General features: G+C 43.7%; 1 protein-coding gene across 1 annotated transcript; it reads right to left on the bottom strand.

Moving 5' to 3' along the window:
• Positions 1–882: 882 nt before the first annotated feature.
• LOC119352837 (exocyst complex component EXO70A1-like) lies at positions 883–2,654 on the bottom strand. The gene has a single exon (XM_037619422.1). It carries the CDS (start codon positions 2,569–2,571, stop codon positions 1,036–1,038), a length of 1,536 nt encoding a protein of 511 aa, XP_037475319.1. The 5' UTR covers positions 2,572–2,654; the 3' UTR covers positions 883–1,035.
• Between the last annotated feature and the right edge of the window lie 20,572 nt (positions 2,655–23,226).

The following is a 23,226-nucleotide window of genomic DNA, read 5'->3' as shown; positions in this document are numbered from 1 at the left end:
GTCATTTGAATGAGACGAAATTATATCTCATTCAGCTGAGTTCTAGGCACTCCCAAAGCAATGGTGAGCAATCACCTCATATAGACCACTAACTGGCTGTTTTTATCTCCATTAGTGGTGAGCAATCACCTCATATAACGACTTGACAAAAAATTTGCCATACTGATGCAGGTTTCATCGAAACTCGTCAGATTCGTTTGATGTGAGCAATTCATTTCACGCTTCTAGGTGAGGCTCTAATAGGTCCGTACAGAAAGAAATATCAGAGTTTGCTTGTCTAAAACCTGTGCGTTTGTGACAAATTTATGTCTAACAATCTGGAACCTGGTTGGGTATTGCACCATAAGTTAGGTGACACCCAACCATGTATCTTCTCAGAATCTGACCTTAGAACCATAACTAACCGAGAAAGTGATTAAAAAAAGAATTCCTTGGCCTTCATCATGCTGTACAAAAATGCGAATCACCGAGTTTTCAATGGAGTTCAGAAACCACTTTGGAATTCATGTACTTGTTACCAATGATTTACGGCCACACTCCATGATTTTTAGTCCGGCATACCATATTCCACCTAGTTAGCTGATACTGCTTCGATTCATTATCATACTGTCAGAAAAATTATAGATCTAAAGTAGTCCAATATCTGCATAACCCCTTTTGGTAAGTGGTGGAAGGACAACATATATAAAACCATATCGCTTAGTTAGGACGAAATTGATTAAAACCAATCGCTCCCATTAGACAAAAGTTTGGTCTTCCAACTAGCTAGTTTGTCAAGTCTCTCTTCCACATATTTTCACTCAGCTATTCTTAGATGCCAATAGTGAATCTTAATATCCAGGTAGAAAACTGCCGGAGCTGGGGCGGCCGAAAAACTCTGCATCCCTCAAGCACGATTTCAAATACACTTCAAATCGAATGGCCAGCCACGAATACAACTTCACTTCAAAAGTAAAAAAAAGAAGGAATAATGCAAATACAGTAAGAACTATAGACATGAGATATGGTCTGCATCCCTCAAGCAGCTAGTAGCTGTTATCCTTCAAATAGCTCCCCCAACATCTCCTCCAACACGTCCGGACTGCTGCTTCCGCCCCTCTCTAGCTCCGGATGCTTCCTCAGGTAGCTGCGGTAACCTGGGACGACTCTCTCTGTGATAGTCTTCCGCAGCTCGTCTCTGAGCTGAGGATTCGGTACCTTCCAGAACCTCTGGGCCTGGTAGGTTTTGTGAAAGGCCGACTCGAATTTAGCATGTGAAGCGGTCCTCTTCCAATTCTGGAGCGGTGCAAGCATGCAGAACAACATCTGCAGCCGACCTGAGCCATGCACGAAAGCCGTTTTGGGCATGTGGGACTGCACATGTCCCCAAGAAACATCGAGGTATCTATTCATGTACTTTAGGCATTCAGGCGCAGGTCTCCACTCGTGCTTAGACCATGGCTCGACCAACAGCGACCATGCCTCAACCATCATTGCCACTAAGTAGGAATTGTTGAGCAGGAAGAGGTACCTCAGGCTTTGGTCCGAGCATAGCTCCGACTTCCTCAGGAGCAGCTCCTTGAGATGGAGGACGGAGTCGTCTATCAGGCCACGGAGGTACTGGGTGTCGTGGTACCGTGCCTTGTCCTGCATGGACTTGATGCAGTTCACCATCAACCAGGTGTTCCTGTGGACGTCACCTCTTCCTCTCGGAATCTCGACGGCCCATGATTCGTCGTCCTCCACGAATGCCCTCACCTCCAGTACCGTGCTGTATACGGCCTTGTTCAGCCTCTTCACTTCTCGGGGCAACGAGCCGCCTACGTCCATGAATATTTTCTTGCTCAAGCCCTTGAATTTGGCCTGGGCTTCCGGTGAGAACATGTCTGATGCACTGGAGACGCATATATACATGTCCAGCACGGCGCGTAGGTTCTCCTCCTTGCTGCTAGCTGCTGCAGGGGCGATGGCGTCGATGAAGACGAGCATCTTGGCGATGCTACCTTTGCCGAACAGCGCCACCGCCGTCGTCTCGTGGTCGTGGACGGCAGTAGCCGCCACCTCTTTGATGCTGGCGACGATTATGATGAATGCTCGAATCCACCTCTTCACCGAGTCTTGCAGCCGGAGCTGCCGCCATGAGCCGCCGCCCTCGGCCCCGGGGATTTGGAGAACCCAGTCCACGTCGAGCTCCGAGAACCAAGCCTCCAGCGCACGGTCCGAGCCACCGCCATTTTCGAAGGCGCTGACCATGCGCTGGGTGTACCCGTCGCTGACCATTCGGCGGGCAATCTTGGTGAGCTCCTGCGCGCCATAGTCAGCCGCGGCAGCGACCGAGGAACCAGAGGACGAGCCGGAGTTGTTGGACGGGTAAGAAGAACCAGAAGTGGAACCAGAACCAGAGGCACCGGAGCCAGAGTTTCCGGAGTGGCCGTATCCGCCATTGCCGGACTGGGAGAAGAGACTCGGTGTGATGCGCCCTCCGGACACGGCCACGCTTCGGATCGACTCGCGGTAGACGCTGAGCGGCGGGGACGCGGCCGTGTAGCCAGCGGCGCTCAACTCCGGCACGGGAGCAAGCCGCCCGGCCATGCTGCTACTTTGTGGGGATGGATGGACGCCGTTGGTCGAGCGCGGATATAGCGATGAGATTGGCACGGAGGGAAACCGTGTGAATGTGCCGGAACCCCGTGACGAGTGACCACCGAGACGAGTCGACGACCCACAAGCAAGACCCGGGCGGGTCAAGTCAACATCTAGTTCTTTTTTGAGCCGCCGTGTCACGACAGGGACAGGGGCCTAACCCACCCAGAGAAACCACAAGCAAGCATGACGAGTACCTTTTCTTATTGAAAAAACTCATCTGCTATCATATTTCCAACGCTGAGCCACAAACCGGACGCCGCATCCATCTACGGACACAGAAGCAGGAGCCAGCCATCCAATAATATCCGCATACAATCTCATGCAATATAAAAATCATAGCATAGGGAGTTCTCACATATGCCATCACACATATAAAAGTTGGCATGTTGTACTAGCTAAAACATGCCTATCAAGGAAGTTCACCCTCGTCCGCCCTTGCCCTTGTCGAAGATGCGCCATTCCTCTTGCTTTGTGCGTTGCGAAAGTACTGGCCGAAGACACAATATGGGTCCAGCCGGATTTGCTCACTCCTAAGCAGTCGAATGCCTCATAGGACTACTACACCTCCCCATCTTTTGGGGGAAGGCCGATGCGCGAACGTAGTACTCGGGTTTGCTCCCGTCCTCCGAACTCAGCTATTGAAACACCTAAAAAAATGTCAGATTTAATCAGTACTTGCTTACCCTAAACATTTTAAATTCGAAACCAACCAAAATATTGTTTGTACCGATTTCAAATCAACGAACTATACATGGGGTGTGTGAGTATTACTTACACGAGGGTCAGAACTGCTGGGTCCTTCCTCGATGGGGTAGCATGAACAACCCTCTTCGCTGCAACCTTGGCACGACATTTCCACTCAAGTTCATCCATTACCTGACCAACCTCGATCCGCCTTTCAGGCCTTGGATTATCAGCCATCGAGATCCAAACTTACAGAGGTAAGGACACACAAATGTGAGCGTCAGAGAGATGCACGACGGCGGTGGTGACAACGACAAGGAGGAAGGGCTTGGAAATAATGACAACTAGCTTCAGGAAAATAGGGCAATCGGAGGTCAAATACAAAGCTTCGAATCCCGCCTAGACTCGCAGCCTAGTGACAGTTGTGTGGAGGATCAGACTGTTGAAGCCAGGTAGCGAGAGCGTCCGATAAGTTACACTCATCGGTAGGCACGAAAACATGCAACTACAGCCCATTCTACCCCAGGAAAATGAGCAAGGGCCTTGAAGGCACTGACTCAGGTGTCGCACCTACCTGTTCATTGGTCGGGCCGGGTCGGGTTCGGGCCGGGCTTTGCATAGCCCGAAAAAATCCCAAGCCTGAGCCCAGCCCGGCACGAAGTACATGAACAATGGCACCTTTTAATTAAATTAATCATATTTGGGGTATTATATTAATATATTATACCTATATTTTGAATAAGATATGTTTATATGTACATTTCGGGCTTTATTCGGGCTTTCGGGCCGGGCCTCGGGTGAGAAAATGGAGCCCTAGCCCGGCCCGAATGTCGGGCTTCGCGTTCAGGCCAGCGGGCTGGGTTGTCCAAGTCGCACCTAATCAGTTGATGTTTCCGCAGAGCACCCTCAAACCATCTAGAATATTACGCTTATGCCACGAGAACAACCATTAGTGCACGAAAACGCCAGTCGGTCCGAGAATAGGAAGAAGCGTTTGGTAGCTAGGAAATAGGAGTAGGAACACACCCCGACACACTAACACGATCCAAACGAAAAGAAAAAGTGCCACACGTCAGATGCGTGACACCCCGACCCTAATGTTTTTCGGTGTCAACTGCGGTCACGCAAGGATGGCAAATTCATGTCAAGTTTTTGTCAAAAAAAAAAAAAACTAAAGCATGGGCATGGAGTATCTACACTTGAGCACAAATGCTCCCTCGTGAAAAGTAAAATAAAAAAATTCAAAAAAAATCTGATTTTTTGGTAAACTTTGGCAAATGTTTTGTATGCCGGCAAAATTTGAGCACAAAATGACATTCGTGGAAGGTGTGGTAAAAAAAATTGATGTTCCAAAAGTGCTAATTTTGAAAACCTTTTGGAGTGCTCATTTTGTTTTGTTTGCCACGCCTTCTGTGAATGTCATTTCGTACTGAAAATTTTCAAGCACACAAAACATTTGTCAAAATTTAACAAAAAAAATCATTTTTTTAAAGTTGTTTACCTTTTTTTTTCAATTTTACTGATCACGAGAGAGCATTTGAGCTCGGGAGCAGAATAGGACTTTCGCTAAAGCATGAAATTGTCATGTTTGCCAATTAAAGTTGCCATCCTCTCGTAACTAAATTTGTGATAAAAAACTTTCAAAGTTGCCATGTGCTCGTATCAGAGCATCTCCAACAGTGGTTGCAAAAAACGCGCGCGCGGTAAAAGGAGATTTTAGCGCGCACGGGATGATTTTACGCACTCCCGCGGAGGCAGGAAACGATTGCCCGCGTGGGGGAAAAGCGGGAGCTCGCGCGCTAGATTTGGCGCACCGTGTCCGGCGCGCTTATAAAATGGAGCCCTCTGCCGCTCTCTCCTCGCTCCCTCTACTGCTTTCTCTCCTCGCCCCGACACGCCACCACTGTGCCACCATGCCGCCGCGCCGCTGGGGAGCTTCGGGCTACCACGGCATCCGCGTGCCTCCGTCCGGCACCTACTCCGCCGAGATTCGGTCCGGTGACATGCGCCTCGGCCTCGGAACCTTTGACACCACCCAGGAGGGCGCCCGCGCATACGACGCTGCGGCGTGGCGCCTCCGGCGGTCCCGTTGGTGTTGGGGAACGTAGTAATTTCAAAAAAATTCCTACGCACACACAAGATCATGGTGATGCATAGCAACGAGAGGGAAGATTGTTGTCTACGTACCCTCGTGGACCGTAAGCAGAAGCATTATGACAACGCGGTTGATGTAGTCATACATCTTCACGATCCGACCGATCCTAGTACCGAAAGTACGGCACCTCCGCGATCTGCACACGTTCGGCTCGGTGACGTCTCATGAACTCACGATCCAGCAGAGTGTCGAGGGAGAGCTTCGTCAGGATGATGGCGTGATGACGGTGATGATGAAGCTATCGGTGCAAGGCTTCACCTAAGCACTGCAACGATATGACCGAGGTGAAAATCTATGGAGGAGGGCACCGCACACGGCTAAGTGATCAATGATCAACTTGTGTGTCTATGGGGTGCCCCCTGGCCATGTATATAAAGGATGGAGGGAGGAGGAGGCCGGCCCTCATAGGGCACGCCCAAAGTGTGGAGTCCTACTAGGACTCCCTAGTCTAGTAGGATTCCACCTCCCACATGGAATAGGAAAAAGGGAAGGGAGAAGGAGAAGGAAGGAAGGGGGCGCCCCCTTTCCCTAGTACAATTCGGACCAATCCAGGGGGAAGGGGCGCGACCACCCTTGAGGCATTTCTCTCCTTTCCGGTATGGCCCATTAAGGCCCAATATGAATTCCCGTAACTCTCCGGTACTCCGAAAAATACCCGAATCAGTCAAAACCTTTCCGATGTCCGAATATAGCCTTACAATATATCGATCTTTACGTCTTGACCATTTCAAGACTCCTCGTCATGTCCCCGATCTCATCCGGGACTCCGAACAAACTTCGGTCATCAAATGACATAACTCGTAATACAAATCGTCACAAAACGTTAAGCGTGCGGACCCTACGGGTTCGAGAACAATGTAGACATGACCGAGACACGTCTCCAGTCAATAACCAATAGCGGGACCTGGATGCCCATATTGGCTCCTACATATTCTACGAAGATCTTTATGGGTCAGACCGCATAACAACATACGTTGTTCCCTTTGTCATCGATATGTTACTTGCCTAAGATTCGATCGTCGGTATCCTCATACCTAGTTCAATCTCGTTACCGGCAAGTCCCTTTACTCATTCCGTAATGCATCATCCCGCAACTAACTCATTAGTCACAATGCTTGCAAGGCTTATAGTGATGTGCATTACCGAGAGGGCCCAGAGATACCTCTCCGATACACGGAGTGACAAATCATAATCTCGATCTATGCCAACTCAACAAACACAATCGGAGACACATGTAGAGCATTTTTGTAATCACCCAGTTACGTTGTGACGTTTGATAGCACACAAGGTGTTCCTCCGGTATCCGGGAGTTGCATAATCTCATAGTCAGAGGAACATGTATAAGTCATGGAGAAAGCAGTAGCAATAAAACTGAACGATCATTATGCTAAGCTAATAGATGGGTCTTGTCCATCACATCATTCTATAATGATGTGATCCCGTTCATCAAATGACAACACATGTCCATGGCTAGGAAACTTAACCATCTTTGATTACGAGCTAGTCAAGTAGAGGCATACTAGGGATACTCTGTTTTGTCTATGTATTCACACATGTACTAAGTTTCCGGTTAATACAATTCTAGCATGAATAATAAACATCTATCATGTTATAAGGAAATATAAATAACAACTTTATTATTGCCTCTAGGGCATATTTCCTTCAGTCTCCCACTTGCACTAGAGTCAATAATCTAGTTCACATCGTCATGTGGTTTAACACCAATAGTTCACATCTTTATGTGATTAGTTCACATCTCCATGTGACAAACACCCAAAGGTTTTACTAGAGTCAATAATCTAGTTCACATCGCTATGTGATTAACACCCAAAGAGTGATCATGTTTTTCTTGTGAGAGAAATTTAGTCAACGGATCTGCCACATTCCGAGCCGTATGTATTTTGCAAATTTTTCTATGTCTATAATGCTTTGCACGGAGATACTCTAGCTAATTGCTCCCACTTTCAATATGTATCTAGATCGAGACTTAGAGTCATCCAGATCGGTGTCAAAGCTTGCATCGACGTAACTCTTTATGACAAACTCTTTGTCACCTCCATAACCGAGAAACATTTCCTTATTCCACTAAGGATATTTTTGACCGCTGTCCAGTGATCCACTCCTGGATCACTATTGTACCCTCTTGCCAAACTTATGGTGAGGTACACAATAGGTCTAGTACACAACATAGCATACTTTGTAGAACCTATGACTGAGGCATAGGGAATGACTTTTCATTCTCTTTCTATTTTCTGCCATGGTCGGGTTTTGAGTCTTTACTCAACTTCACACCTTGCAACACAGGCAAGAACTCCTTCTTTGACCATTCCATTTTGAACTACATCAAAATCTTGTCAAGGTATGTACTCATTGAAAATATATCAAGCGTCTTGATCTATCTCTATATATCTTGATGCTCAATATGTAAGTATCTTCACCGAGGTCTTTCTTTGAAAAACTCCTTTCAAACATTCCTTTATGCTTTCCAGAAAATTCTACATTATTTCTGATCAACAATATGTCATTCACATATACTTATCAGAAATGCTGTAGTGCTCCCACTCACTTTCTTGTAAATACAGGCTTCACCGCAAGTCTGTATAAAACCATATGCTTTGATCACTTTATCAAAGCATATATTCCAACTCCGATATGCTTGCACCAGTCCATAGATGGATCGCTGGAGCTTGCTCACTTTGTTAGCACCTTTAGGATCGACAAAACCTTCTGGTTGCATCATATACAACTCTTCTTTTAAAAAATCCCTTAAGGAATGCAGTTTTGACATCCATTTGCCAAATTTCATAAAATGCGGCAACTGCTAACATGATTCGAACAAACTTTTAAGCATCGATACGAGTGCAAAAATCTCATCGTAGTCAACACCTTGAACTTGTCGAAAACATTTTGCAACAATTCGATGTAGATAGTAACACTACTATCAGCGTCTGTCTTCCTCTTGAAGATCCATTTATTCTCAATGACTCACCAATCCTCGGGCAAGTCAATCAAAGTTCATACTTCGTTCTCATACATGGATCCCATCTCAGATTTCATGGCCTCAAGCCATTTTGCAGAATCTGGGCTCATCATCGCTTCCTCATAGTTCGTAGGTTCGTTATGGTCTAGTAACATGAATTCTAGAACAGGATTACCGTACCACCCTGGTGCAGATCGTACTCTGGTTGACCTACGAGGTTCGTTAGTAACTTGATCTGAAGTTTCATGATCATCATCATTAGCTTCCTCACTAATTGGTGTAGGAATCACTCAATCTGATTTCTGTGATGAACTACTTTCCAATTCGGGAGAAAGTACAATTACCTCATCAAGTTCTACTTTCCTCCCACTCACTTCTTTCGAGAGAAACTTCTTCTCTAGAAAGGATCCATTCTTAGCAACAAAATATCTTGCCGTCGGATCTGTGATAGAAGGTGTACCCAACAGTTTCTTTTGGGTATCCTATGAAGACACACTACTCCGATTTGGGTTCGAGCTTATCAGTTTGAAACTTTTTCACATAAGCATCGCAACCCCAAACTTTAAGAAACGACAACTTTGGTTTCTTGCCAAACCATAGTTCACACGTTGTCATCTCAACGGATTTAGATGGTTCCCTATTTAACGTGAATGCAACTGTCTCTAATGCATAACCCCAAAACAACAGTGGTAAATCGGTAAGAGACATCATAGATCGCACCATATCCAATAAAGTATGATTACAACGTCCGGACACACCATTATGTTGTGCTGTTCCACGTGGGGTGAGTTGCAAAACTATTCCAAGTTGTTTCAAATGAAGACCAAACTCGTAAATCAAATATTCGCCTCCGCGATCAGATCGTAGAAACTTTATTTTCTTGTTACGATGATTTTCCACTGCACTCTAAAATTCATTGAACTTTTCAAATGTTTCAGACTTATGTTTCATTAAGTAGATATACCCATATCTACTCAAATCATCTGTGAATGTCAGAAAATAACGATACCCGCCGCGAGCCTCAACACTTATCGGATCACATACATTAGTATATATTATTTCCAATAAGTCAGTTGCTCGCTCCATTGTTCCGGAGAACGGAGTCTTAGTCATCTTGCCCATGAAGCATCGTTCGTAAGCATCAAGTGAATCATAATCAAGTGATTCCAAAAGCCAATCAGTGATACGTCTCCAACGTATCTATAATTTTTGATTGCTCCATGCTATATTATCTACTGTTTTGGACATTATTGGGCTTTATTATCCACTTTTATATTATTTTTGGGACTAACCTATTAACTGGAGGCCCAGCCCAGAATTGTTGTTTTTGCCTATTTTAGGGTTTCGAAGAAAAGGAATATCGAACGGAGTCCAAACGGAATGAAAGCTTCGGGGACGTGATTTTCTCACCGAACATGATCCAGGAGACTTGGACCCTACATCAAGAAACAAAGGAGGAGGCCACGAGGTAGGGGGGCACGCCTACCCCCCATGCGCACCCTCCACCCTCATGGGCCCCCTGTTGCTCCACCGACATACTCCTTCCTCCTATATATACCTATGTACCCCCAAACAATCAGATACGGAGCCAAAACCCTAATTCCACCGCCACAACTTTCTGTATCCACGAGATCCCATCTTGGGGCCTGTTTCGGAGCTCCGCCGGAGGGGGGCATCCATCACGGAAGGCTTCCACATCATCACCATAGCCCCTCCGATGAAGTGTGAGTAGTTTACCTTAGACCTTCGGGTCCATAGTTATTAGCTAGATGGCTTCTTCTCTCTTTTTGGATCTCAATACAATGTTCTCCCCCTCTCTTGTGGAGATCTATTCGATGTAATCTTATTTTTGTGGTGTGTTTGTTGAGACCGATGAATTGTGGGTTTATGATCAAGTCTATCTATGAACAATATTTGAATCTTCTCTGAATTTTTTATGTATGATTGGTTATCTTTGCAAGTCTCTTCGAATTATCAGTTTGGTTTGGCCTACTAGATTGATCTTTCTTGCAATGGGAGAAGTGCTTAGCTTTGGGTTCAATCTTGCGGTGTCCTTTCCCAATGACAGTAGGGGCAGCAAGGCATGTATTGTATTGTTGCCATCGAGGATAACAAGATGGGGTTTTCATCATATTGCCCTCTACATCATGTCATCTTGCTTAAGGCGTTACTCTGTTTTCATGAACTTAATACTCTAGATGCATGCTGGATAGCGGTCGATGAGTGGAGTAATAGTAGTAGATGCAGGCAGGAGTCGGTCTACTTGTCTTGGACGTGATGCCTATATACATGATCATACCTAGATATTCTCATAACTATGCTCAATTCTGTCAATTGCTCAACAGTAATTCGTTCACCCGCCGTAAAATACCTATGCTCCTAAGAGAAGCCACTAGTGAAACCTATGGCCCCCGGGTCTATCTTCATCATATTAATCTTCCAATACTTAGTTATTTCCTTTGCTTTTTTAGCTTGCTTTTATTTTACTTTGCATCTTTATCATAAAAATACCAAAAATATTATCTTATCATATCTATCAGATCTCACTCTCGTAAGTGGCCGTGTAGGGATTGACAACCCCTTATCGCGTTGGTTGTGAGGATTTATTTGTTTTGTGCAGGTGCGAGGGACTCGCGCGTAGCCTCCTACTGGATTGATACCTTGGTTCTCAAAAACTGAGGGAAATACTTACGCTACTTTGCTGCATCATCCCTTCCTCTTCGGGGAAAACCAACGCAGTGCTCAAGAGGTGGCAAGAAGGATTTTTGGCGCTGTTACCGGGGAGTCTACGCAAAAGTCAATATACCAAGTACCCATCACAATCCTTATCTCCCGCATTACATTATTTGTCATTTGCCTCTCGTTTTCCTCTCCCCCACTTCACCCTTGCCGTTTTATTCGCCCCCTCTCTCTCTATCCTCCCTCTCTTTCCTGTTTGCCTCCTTTTGCCCGCTTGCTTTTTGTTTGCTTGTCGTTATGGCTAGTCCCTTATCTTCTCCGTTGTCTCCCGAGAATGAAATTCTAAATTTTAAGCAAAGGGAGGGAGAAAATCTAAAAGACACCTGGTATAGAATTTGCAATGCTCAAAATAGATCTACCAGGAAGCAGTCTACTTCCGTTCTTCTTCGCAATTTTTATGTAGGCGCTACTCCTTGGCACAGATATGTCCTTGATACTATTACCGGAGTGAACTTCTTAGGTAGCCATACTTTTGATTCTTATAATTATATGATAGATTTGTTTGGCTCACCCCCTCTTTTGGTTAATGGAACTGTATTAACTTTGGAGCATGTAATGCAAAGGATCGAAATTATTGAAAATAAGGTTGCTACCGTGGAGTTAATTGAAAATTTTGATAGAAAGATCCACAACCAAATCTCTCAATATGGATCTAAAGTAGGAGTCACTTTGAAAAATATTAAAGAGAAAGAACCCATAGTTAATGAGAAAATAAATCACGATTCCACTAGGATCGATAAACTTGAGGATACTATTACCAACTTGGGAACCGCTTTTTCTTCCGTAAAGAATACTCCAAGTCCTCCCATTAAAATTGCCAAGCTTATGTATGTTCCTAAGAATAAGGGTGAATCCTCTAGTAAGGAAACTGAAGATCTCAAATCTATAAGTATTCATCCCAATCTTTTTGCTATCATTAAGGAACCATTTGTTACAAATGAATTTTTCAATCGTGTGCCTAAAAATTTGATAATCAATAAAAAGAAAGAAATTACTAGAGATGGTAGATGTTTCATTGAAGAATTGCCTACCAAAGATGGCAATACCTAGATCTATCCTTGCTTCTTATGCCTAGCTAGGGGCGTTAAACGATAGCGCTTGTTGGGAGGCAACCCAATTTTATTTTTATTTACTTGCCTTTTGCTCCTGTTTAGTAATAAATAATTTATCTAGCCTATGTTTATGTTGTGTTTTTTGTGTTTAATTAGTGTTTGTGCCAAGTAGAACCGTTCGGAAGACTTGGGGAAAGTCTTGATATCTTGCTGTAAAAAAACAGAAACTTTAGCGCTCATTAGAACTGCTGCCATTTTTATTTGGAAAGTTCTATTTAGTTAATTATTTTTGCAGATGAATAATATATAAAGTCCTCACGTCCAGAAATTTATTTTAGAATTTTTGGGGTTCCAGATCTTGCGCTAGCTGCAGATTACTACAGACTGTTCTGTTTTTGACAGATTCTGTTTTTCGTGTGTTGTTTGCTTATTTTGATGAATCTATGGCTAGTAAAATAGTTTATAAACCATAGAGAAGTTGGAATACAGTAGGTTTAACACCATTATAAATAAATAATGAGTTCATTACAGTACCTTGAATTGGTCTTTTGTTTTCTTTCGCTAACGGAGCTCACGAGATTTTCTACTTTAAGTTTTGTGTTGTGAAGTTTTCAAGTTTTGGGTTAAGATTTGATGGATTATGGAACAAGGAGTGGCAAGATCCTAAGCTTGGGGATGCCCATGGAAACCCCAATATAATCTAAGTACACCTAAAAGCCAAAGCTTGGGGATGCCCCGGAAGGCATCCCCTCTTTTCGTCTACTTCTATCGGTAACTTTACTTGGAGCTATATTTTTATTCACCACATGATATGTGTTTTGCCTGGAGCGTCTTGTATGATTAGATTCTTTGCTTTTTAGTTTACCACAATCATCCTTGCTGTACACACCTTTTGAGAGAGCCATACATGATTTGGAATTTGTTAGAATACTCTATGTGCTTCGCTTATATCTTTTTGAGTTATATAGTTTTGCTCTAGTACTTCACTTATATCTTTTAGAGCACGGTGGTGGATTTGTTTTATAGAAACTATTGATCTCTCATGCTTAACTTAGATTATTTTGAGAGTCTTAAATAGCATGGTAATTTTCTTAAATAATCCTAATATGCTAGGTATTCAAGATTAGTAATTTTTTTCTTATGAGTGTTTTGAATACTAAGAGAAGTTTGATGCTTGATGATTGTTTTGAGATATGGAGGTAATAATATCAAAGTCGTGCTAGTTGAGTAGTTGTGAATTTGAGAAATGCTTGTGTTGAAGTTTGCAAGTCCCGTAGCATGCACGTATGGTAAACGTTATGTAACAAATTTGAAACATGAGGTGTTATTTGATTGTCTTCCTTATGAGTGGCGGTCGGGGACGAGCGATAGTCTTTTTCTACCAGTCTATCCCCCTAGGAGCATGCGCGTAGTGCTTGGTTTTTGATGACTTGTAGATTTTTGCAATAAGTATGTGAGTTCTTTATGACTAATGTTGAGTCTATGGATTATACGCACTCTCACCCTTCCATCAGTGCTAGCCTCTTCGGTACCGTGCATTGCCCTTTCTCACATTGAGAGTTGGTGCAAACTTCGCCGGTGCATCCAAACCCCATGATATGATACACTCTTTCCCACATAAACCTCCTTATATATTCCTCAAAACAGCCACCATACCTACCTATTATGTCATTTCCATAGCCATTCCGAGATATATTGCCATGCAACTTTCCACCATTCCATTTATCATGACACATTCATCATTGTCATATTGCTTAGCACGATCATGTAGTTGACATAGTATTTGTGGCAAAGCCACCATTCATAATTCTTTCATACATGTCACTCTTGGTTCATTGCATATCCCGGTACACCGCCGGAGGCATTCATATAGAGTCATATCTTGTTCTAAGTATCGAGTTGTAATTCTTGAGTTGTAAGTAAATAGAAGTGTGATGACCATCATTCATAGAGCATTGTCCTAAAAAAAGAAAGGCGAAAAAAGGGAGGACAAATATATATATATATATATATATATATATATATATATATATATATAAAGGAGGACAATGCTACTATCCTTTGCCACACTTGTGCTTCAAAGTAGCACCATAATCTTCATGATAGAGAGTCTTTTGTTTTGTCACTTTCATATACTAGTGGGAAATTTTCATTATAGAACTTGGCTTGTATATTCCAAAATGGGCCTCCTCAAGTGACCTAGTTCTTCGTGAGCAAGCAAGTTGGATGCACACCCACTTAGTTTCTTTTGTTGAGATGTCATACATTTATAGCTCTAGTGCATCCGTTGCATGTCAATCCCTACTCCTTGCATTAACATCAATCGATGGGCATCTCCATAGCCCATTGATTAGCCTCGTTGATGTGAGACTTTCTTTTTTTTTGACTTCTCCACATAACCCCCACCATCATATTCTATTCCACCCATAGTGCTATATCCATGGCTCGCGCTCATATATTGCGTGAAAGTTTATAGGTTTGAGATTACTAAAGTATGAAACAATTGCTTGGCTTGTCATTGGGGTTGTGCATGATGAGAGCATTCTTCTGTGACGAAAATGGAGCATGACTAAACTATATGATTTTGTAGGGATGAACTTTATTTGGCCATGTTATTTTGAGAGAACATAATTGCTTAGTTAGTATGATTGAAGTATTATTATTTTTATGTCAATATGAACTTTTATCTTGAATCTTTCAGATCTGAATATTCATACCACAATTAAGAAGAATTACATTAAAATTATGCCAAGTAGCACTCCACATCAAAAATTCTGTTTTTATCATTTACCTACTCAAGGACGAGCAGGAATTAAGCTTGGGGATGCTTGATACGTCCCCAACGTATCTATATTTTTTGATTGCTCCATGCTATATTATCTACTGTTTTGGACATTATTGGGCTTTATTATCCACTTTTATATTATTTTTGGGACTAACCTATTAACCGGAGGCCCAACCCAGAATTGCTGTTTTTTTTGCCTATTTTAGGGTTTCGAAGAAAAGGAATATCAAACGGAATGAAACCTTCGGGAATGTGATTTTCTCACCGAACATGATCCAGGAGACTTGGACCCTATGTCAAGAAACAAAGGAGGAGGCCACGAGGTAGGGGGGCGCGCCTACCCCCCCAGGCGCGCCCTCCACCCTCGTGGGCCCCCTGTTGCTCCACCACGTACTCCTTCCTCCTATATATACCTACGTACCCCCAAACGATCAGATACGGAGCCAAAACCCTAATTCCACTGCCGCAACTTTCTGTATCCACGAGATCCCATCTTGGGGCATGTTTCGGAGCTCCGCTAGAGGGGGGCACCAATCACGGAGGGCTTCTACATCATCACCATAGCCCCTCCGATGAAGTGTGAGTAGTTTACCTCAGACCTTCGCGTCCATAGTTATTAGCTAGATGGCTTCTTCTCTCTTTTTGGATCTCAATACAATGTTCTCCCCCTCTCTTGTGGAGATCTATTCGATGTAATCTTCTTTTTGTGGTGTGTTTGTTGAGACCGATTAATTGTGGGTTTATGATCAAGTCTATCTATGAACAATATTTGAATCTTCTCTGAATTCTTTTATGTATGATTGGTTATCTTTGCAAGTCTCTTCGAATTATCAGTTTGGTTTGGCCTACTAGATTGATCTTTCTTGCAATGGGAGAAGTGCTTAGCTTTGGGTTCAATCTTGCGGTGTCCTTTCCCAGTGACAATAGGGGCAGCAAGGCACACATTGTATTATTGCCATCGAGGATAACAAGATGGGGTTTTCATCATATTGCATGAGTTTATCCCTATACATCATGTCATCTTGCTTAAGGCGTTACTCTGTTTTCATGAACTTAATACTCTAGATGCATGCTGGATAGCGGTCGATGAGTGGAGTAATAGTAGTAGATGCAGGCAGGAGTCGGTCTACTTGTCTTGGACGTGATGCCTATATACATGATCATACCTAGATATTCTCATAACTATGCTCAATTCTGTCAATTGCTCAACAGTAATTCGTTCACCCACCGTAAAATACCTATGCTCCTGAGAGAAGCCACTAGTGAAACCTATGGCCCCCGGGTCTATCTCCATCATATTAATCTTCCAATACTTAGTTATTTCCTTTGCTTTTATTTTACTTTGCATCTTTATCATAAAAATACCAAAAATATTATCTTATCATATCTATCAAATCTCACTCTCGTAAGTGGCCGTGTAGGGATTGACAACCCCTTATCGCGTTGGTTGCGAGGATTTATTTGTTTTGTGCAGGTGCGAGGGACTCGCGCGTAGCCTCCTACTGGATTGATACCTCGCTTCTCAAAAACCGAGGGGAATACTTACGCTACTTTGCTGCATCATCCCTTCCTCTTTGGGGAAAACCAACGCAGTGCTCAAGAGGTAGCAATCAGCATGGAGTTTCTTCATGCGCTTTACACCAATATGACCTAAACGACAGTGCCACAAATAAGTTGCACTATCATTATTAACTTTGCATCTTTTGGCTTCAATATTATGAATATGTGTATCACTACGATCGAGATCCAACAAACCATTTTCATTGGGTGTATGATCATAGAAGGTTTTATTCATGTAAACGGAACAACAATTATTATCTAACTTAAATGAATAATCGTATTGCAATAAATATGATCAAATCATATTCATGATCAACACAAACAAGAAATAACATTTATTTAGGTTCAACAATAATCCCGAAATTATAAGGAGTGTGCGATGATGATCATATCAATCTTGGAACTACTTCCAACACACATCGTCACTTCACCCTTAACTAGTTTCTGTTCATTCTGCAACTCCCGTTTCGAGTTACTACTCTTAGCAACTGAACAAGTATCAAATGCCGAGGGGTTGCTATAAAAAATAGTAAAGTACACATCAATAGAATGTATATCCAATATACCTTTGTTCACTATGCCATCCTTCTTATCCGCCAAGTATCTAGGGTAGTTCCACTTCCAGTGACCATTTCCTTTGCAGTAGAAGAACTTTGTTTCAGGCTTGGGTCTAGCTTTGGGATTCTTCACGGGAGTGACAACTTGCTTGTCATTCTTATTGAAGTTCCCTTTCTATCCCACTACTAGGAAAAGGCCTACTAGTGGCGCACCAGTTTTGCCTACTAATGGCGCACTACTGGTGCACCACTAGTACCACGCCACTAGTATTATATACTAATGGCGCACCACTGGTGCACCATTAGTATCTGGTATACTAATGGCGTATACTAATGGCGCACCATGCCGTGCGCCATTAGTATAGACCAACATGCGCCATTAGTATGCCTCCCAGGGGGCCATATTTACCCATGTGCTTTGGCATACTAATGGCGCACTGTGGGGTGATGCGCCATTAGTATCCTTTGACATACTTATGGCACATTGTGTAGTGATGCACCATTAGTATCGTTTGGCATACTAATGGCGCACTTTGAAGTGATGCGCCATTAGTATGAATATTAGGTTTTATTTTTTTACTTTTCTGATTTTTGCACAGGTTACAAAATATATTATTGGACAGAATATAGACAGCACCACACAGCAACAGCAGATTCATCGAATACAATAGAAGATTAGTCTCCGAATACAATTCATCATATTAGTCTCCGAATTAAAAAGACCGAACAAAGATAGAACATTACAAGTCTCGAGACCATGAGTATCGAGTTTGTCTTCACATTACAAGTCGATATCGATCATCTAAACTACCATCACATAGAAGAGAGATGCGGTCATCACGATGAGCATCATCGCGATGAAACTGGTCTTCATCCGGTTCCTCCAACGCTCCCTCCTCTCTCCCGCTAGATAGCGGGCGTATCTAGATTCCGCCTCCGCCCTAGTGGTGTACCCTTTGTAACTGTTACTGCTGAAATGGTGAACCTGTCTCCGACACTCCTCCCAGTCGTCGTAGACTCCGGGAACCTTACCCTTGTACACGACATACGACGGCATCTCTATGCACAAGCCAAACAACAGACAATACATAAGCAATATATAAGTATGCAACAAAAGGATCGGAAGAGAAAAGCAAGACATTAATAGCACGATTCATGGTCCTACTAATAAATAGCATCGATTATATCTAAGTTGAACGACTGTCCAAACCAAAGAGACATACAATTCATTAAAGTTTAATTACAACATGAGCCAACCAATGTTTCAGAACTACACATAGCATCACTACTTTCGACTCGACTCATGGGACCGGAGCGTGGATGAAGCCGCCGTCTGTCGTGATGGTCATGAAATCGCGGGCGTTGTCAGCCTGCATTTGTAGCGTTTCATCTATCTCACTGTTGGACAGTTGATATGTGAGGTAGAACTGCCCCGAGGTATGAAGGACATCTTCATGGATGATGTCCGCAAACTCTGACTGGATGCAAAAGAATTCTTGTCTGATGTCCGCGTCCTGGTTTGCCGACAAGCTCGCGACCCAATCTTTGAGATTATCTGGTAGCAGAAGGTGATGATGGTCCCGTACGATCGCCCGCATGTGATGGAGGGCGTAGTAGGCATCCTTCTGACCGCCAGGCGGCTGCTGAAAGTGCAACTATCCCTGGGTAGTTTTGGTAATTCCTAACAACATATAGCTCATTGAGCTAACATTATTCCAAGATTAATATTCCAGGAAAAGCTCAATGAATGTCATGGCATGGACGAGGAAAGTGGATCCCTCAAAATTCTAAGGACAAAAAAGTTTGGCTCAAGCTTGAAGCTCAAGACTCTACATTTTATATTTTAGTGATCCAAGATCACATTGAGTCTATAGGAAAAGCCAATACTATCAAGGAGGGATGAGGTCTTGCTTAATGGCTTGCTTGCTCAAAATGCTTAGTGATATGCTCCAAAACCCTCAACTACCTTCCCACATCCACATATGACCTAAACCAAAAGTCAAACTCGGCCCCACCGATTCTTTCTATCCGGTGCCACCGAGTTTCAAATGTCATAGCCACTGCCACAAACCCTAGGCAACTCGGTCTCACCGATAGGGATCTCGGTCTCACCAAGATGGGATTGTAATCTCTCTATTTCCCTTCGTAACGTTTCGGTCTTACCGAGATGAGCGATCGGTCCCACCGAGATTGCAATGTAAACTCTCTGTTTCCCATTTGTAACATTTCAGTCTCACCGAGATGAGCGAATCGGTCCCACCGAGTTTACCTGACCAACTCTCTGGTTAGCTTATTACCAAAATCGGTCCCACCGAGTTTGTGTAATCGGTCACACCGAGATTACGTTATGCCCTAACCCTAACCATATCGGTCCTACCGAGTTGCATCTCAGTCCCACCGAAAATCCTAACGTTCACTAGGTTTGTTGAATCGGTCCGACCGAGTTTAACCATTCGGTCCCATCGAGTTTGGCAAATTGTGTGTAACAGTTAGATTTTGTGTGGAGGCTATATATACCCCTCCACCCACTCTTCATTCATGGAGAGAGCCATCAGAACATACCTACACTTCCAATACACATTTTCTGAGAGAGAACCACCTACACTTGTGTTGAGGTCAAGATATTCCATTCCAACCATATGAATCTTGATTTCCAGCCTTCCCCAAGTTGCTTTCCACTCAAATCTTCTTTCCACCAAATCCAAATCCTGTGAGAGAGAGTTGAGTGTTGGGGAGACTATCATTTGAAGCACAAGAGAAAGGAGTTCATCATCAACACACCATTTGTTACTTCTTGGAGAGTGGTGTCTCCTAGATTGGCTAGGTGTCACTTGGGAGCCTCCGACAAGATTGTGGAGTTGAACCAAGGAGTTTGTCAGGGCAAGGAGATCGCCTACTTCATGAAGATATACCGTTAGTGAGGCAAGTCCTTCGTGGGCGACGGCCGTGATGGAATATACAAGGTTGCTTCTTCGTGGACCCTTCGTGGGTGGAGCCCTCCATGGACTCGCGCAACCGTTACCCTCCGTGGGTTGAAGTCTCCATCAACGTGGATGCACGATAGCACCACCTATCGGAACCACGACAAAAACATCCGTGTCTCCAATTGCGTTTGAATCCTCCAAACCCTTCCCTTTACATTCTTGCAAGTTGCATGCTTTACTTTCCGCTGCTCATATACTCTTTTGCATGCTTGCTTGAATTGTTTGGAGATTGCTTGACTTGTACTAAGATAGCTAAAATCTGCCAAGAACTAAAATTGGGAAAAGGCTAGATTTTTATTTGGTCAAGTAGTCTAATCACCCCCCTTAGACATACTTTCGATCCTACAAGTGGTATTAGAGCTTTGGTCTCCATTTGCTTTGATTTTCATAGCTTTTGGCGGTCATAGCCTTGGTTTCACAACCTAGGAGAGTATGGCGTCTAGCGAGGGAAATTATCACCGTAGAGGTCCTTACTTTGATGGCACTAATTTTTCTAGTTGGAAGCATAAGATGAAAATGCATATTCTTGGACATAACCCCGCCGTTTGGGCTATTGTGTGTATTGGCTTGCAAGGTGAATTCCTTGATGGGAAAGAACCGAACCGTGAAGCCACCGCGGAAGAGTTGAAAATGCTGCAATACAACGCTCAAGCTTGTGATATACTCTTCAACGGATTGTGCCCCAAAGAATTCAACAAAATCAGCCGTCTTGAGAATGCAAAGGAAATTTGGGATACTTTGATTGATATGCACGAAGGTACCGACTCCGTCAAGGAATCCAAATTGGACGTGCTTCAAAGTCAACTTGACAAGTTCAAAATGAAGGATGGTGAAGGTGTTGCTGAAATGTACTCTAGGCTTGCTCTTATCACAAATGAGATTGCCGGCTTAGGGAGTGAAGAGATGACCAATAGATTCATCATCAAGAAGATCCTAAGCGCCTTGGATGGAAAATATGATACCATGTGCACATTGATCCAAATGATGCCCAATTACAAAGATCTCAAGCCAATGGAAGTCATCGGAAGAATTGTTGCTCATGAGATGTCACTCAAGGATAAAGAGGAACTTCACAACAAATCAAGTGGTGCTTACAAAGCCTCATGTGAAACCCCCACATCATCGAGTGAGAAACAAACCTTCAATGAAGAATTGAACTTAATGGTGAAGAACTTCAACAAGTTCTACAAGAGTAGAAGCAAAGAGAGAAGCTCCAAGTCAAGGTCCTACAATGACAAAAGATCTTCTAGTCGAGAGCGAAACTGCTACAATTGTGGAAGGCCCGGACACTATTCCAATGAGTGTACGGCCCCCTACAAGAGAAGAGAAGATTCTCCCAAGAGAAGAAGTAGAAGAGAAGAATCACCATCTAGAGAAAGAAGGAGTAGAGATGATCGTTATGAACGAAGACCCTCACGGAGAAGCAAGGATTTGGAAAGAAAGGACAAGTCATCAAGGAGCTACACAAAACGAAGACATCAAGCTCATGTTGGTGAATGGGTATCCGGCTCCGACTCCGACAACCACTCCGAGAGAAGCTGTCACTCCGACTCCGAATATACTCAAGATGAAGGTGTTTCCGGTCTAGCACTTGTGACAACCAACTCCTACGACATATTTGACTCACCAAATGAAGGAGTTGGAACATGCTTCATGGCTAAAGGCCTAAAGGTATCACACCCCAAGTGTCGTGGATTTGTCACGGCAGGTGTCCTAGCGAAAGGACTTAGTCGTGGAGCCATCGCTACGAGTTTACTTGAAGGGGTTAAAGCGGACACAAAGACACGAGGGTTTTATACTAGTTCGGCCCCTTCGATGAAGGTAACAACCTACGTCTAGTTGTGGTGGAATTGATATGATCTCGATGGCTAGGGAGCAAACAAGCTTTGCCTAGGCTCGAGTTGTGGTTGTCCCTCTTGAACCGCCGCTGGGTCGTCCCCTTATATACACGGGTGACGCCCGTCGGTCCATAGAGTCCCAGCCGGTTCATATTCGTATCCCGGTCGGTATCTCTCTATTCCTAACTTACAATACAAGTTATACATCAGGTCGGTTTACAGCTACAGATTCTAAACCGACTATAGGCCTTGGGCCTTCACCTGCTTATACCACTATGAAGTTAACCCGGCCCAAGTAGGCCGGTTTACGCCCAGTGGTAATATCCCCAACATTAGGCCCCAGATTGATTTGAACTGGTTCATGTCAATCCTTCACACCATCTTGCGTCTTGGATGTCTTCTGTTAATTGGCAAATATCCATGTCGTCATCATTTTTGGTTGATGTAAACCGACATGACGTCATCAGTTTTGACTACTATAAACCGGCATGATGTCATTTTGAAATTCATAACGCCCTCTTAATGACAACTCCTGGATTCGCGCGTTTGACCTAGCTCAGTTGCCTTATAAATAAGACCGAAGGGTCATTTCCTTTCTCTTCCCCTTCGTCCCTTCTTCTTCTTCTTCCTCACGTCGCCGGCTTTGGAGCTCCGCCACCACCCTCGACCTCTGCCTCGTCTCAGGCCGCTGCATCAACCTGTACGTACCAGAGTGTTGCGGCGTCTTTCCGCATCTTCTCCGTTCCCGGCAAGTCCTCTCTCCTTCTTAACCTAGATCTGTTCTTAGGGTTTCATGTTCTTGCTATGTTCATTGCGCGTTCATGGCTGTTCTCTGTCCTTGAATGCATCTGTGAACTTTTACCGTGCTTAATAGCGATCCCTTTAGTATCCGCTTGCTATTTCTCATCCAAGCTCATAAATCTCCTGCACATATCTGCTCGATAGTTCACTTCTGTTTCCGCCTTAGTCTTCGAAATTTTTCCTGTTTTTTATGAGCTTGCTGTAGATCCGCGGCTGTAACATAATTTTGTGAAACTTGTTTCTGCATAACCAGTTATCCATAGTTTCAATTGCTTCCGATGCTTAGGCCAGGCGGTTTAACTTCACCATAGAGAAAACATTACTAGACCGGTATATATGTCATTAGTCCCCTGGTTGAACCGCCAGAATCCATCTGATGCTGCGTTGTAGAAGACCGGTTTATGGGTACTGCCCCCGGTTTACCATAATTAGATCAACACCGTTTCATCCGGCATGTTCTTGAACC

The sequence above is a fragment of the Triticum dicoccoides genome, chromosome 2A (genome assembly GCF_002162155.2).
Source record: "Triticum dicoccoides isolate Atlit2015 ecotype Zavitan chromosome 2A, WEW_v2.0, whole genome shotgun sequence".
NCBI classification, from domain to species: Eukaryota; Viridiplantae; Streptophyta; class Magnoliopsida; order Poales; family Poaceae; genus Triticum; species Triticum dicoccoides.
The sequence above is the reverse complement of the archived record's forward strand: the minus strand, read 5'-3'. Positions and strand labels throughout refer to the sequence as shown.

Excerpts from the sequence above, each read along its gene's own strand:
- LOC119352837 (XM_037619422.1), bottom strand. The coding sequence starts at position 2,571 with ATGGCCGGGCGGCTTGCTCCCGTGCCGGAGTTGAGCGCCGCTGGCTAC.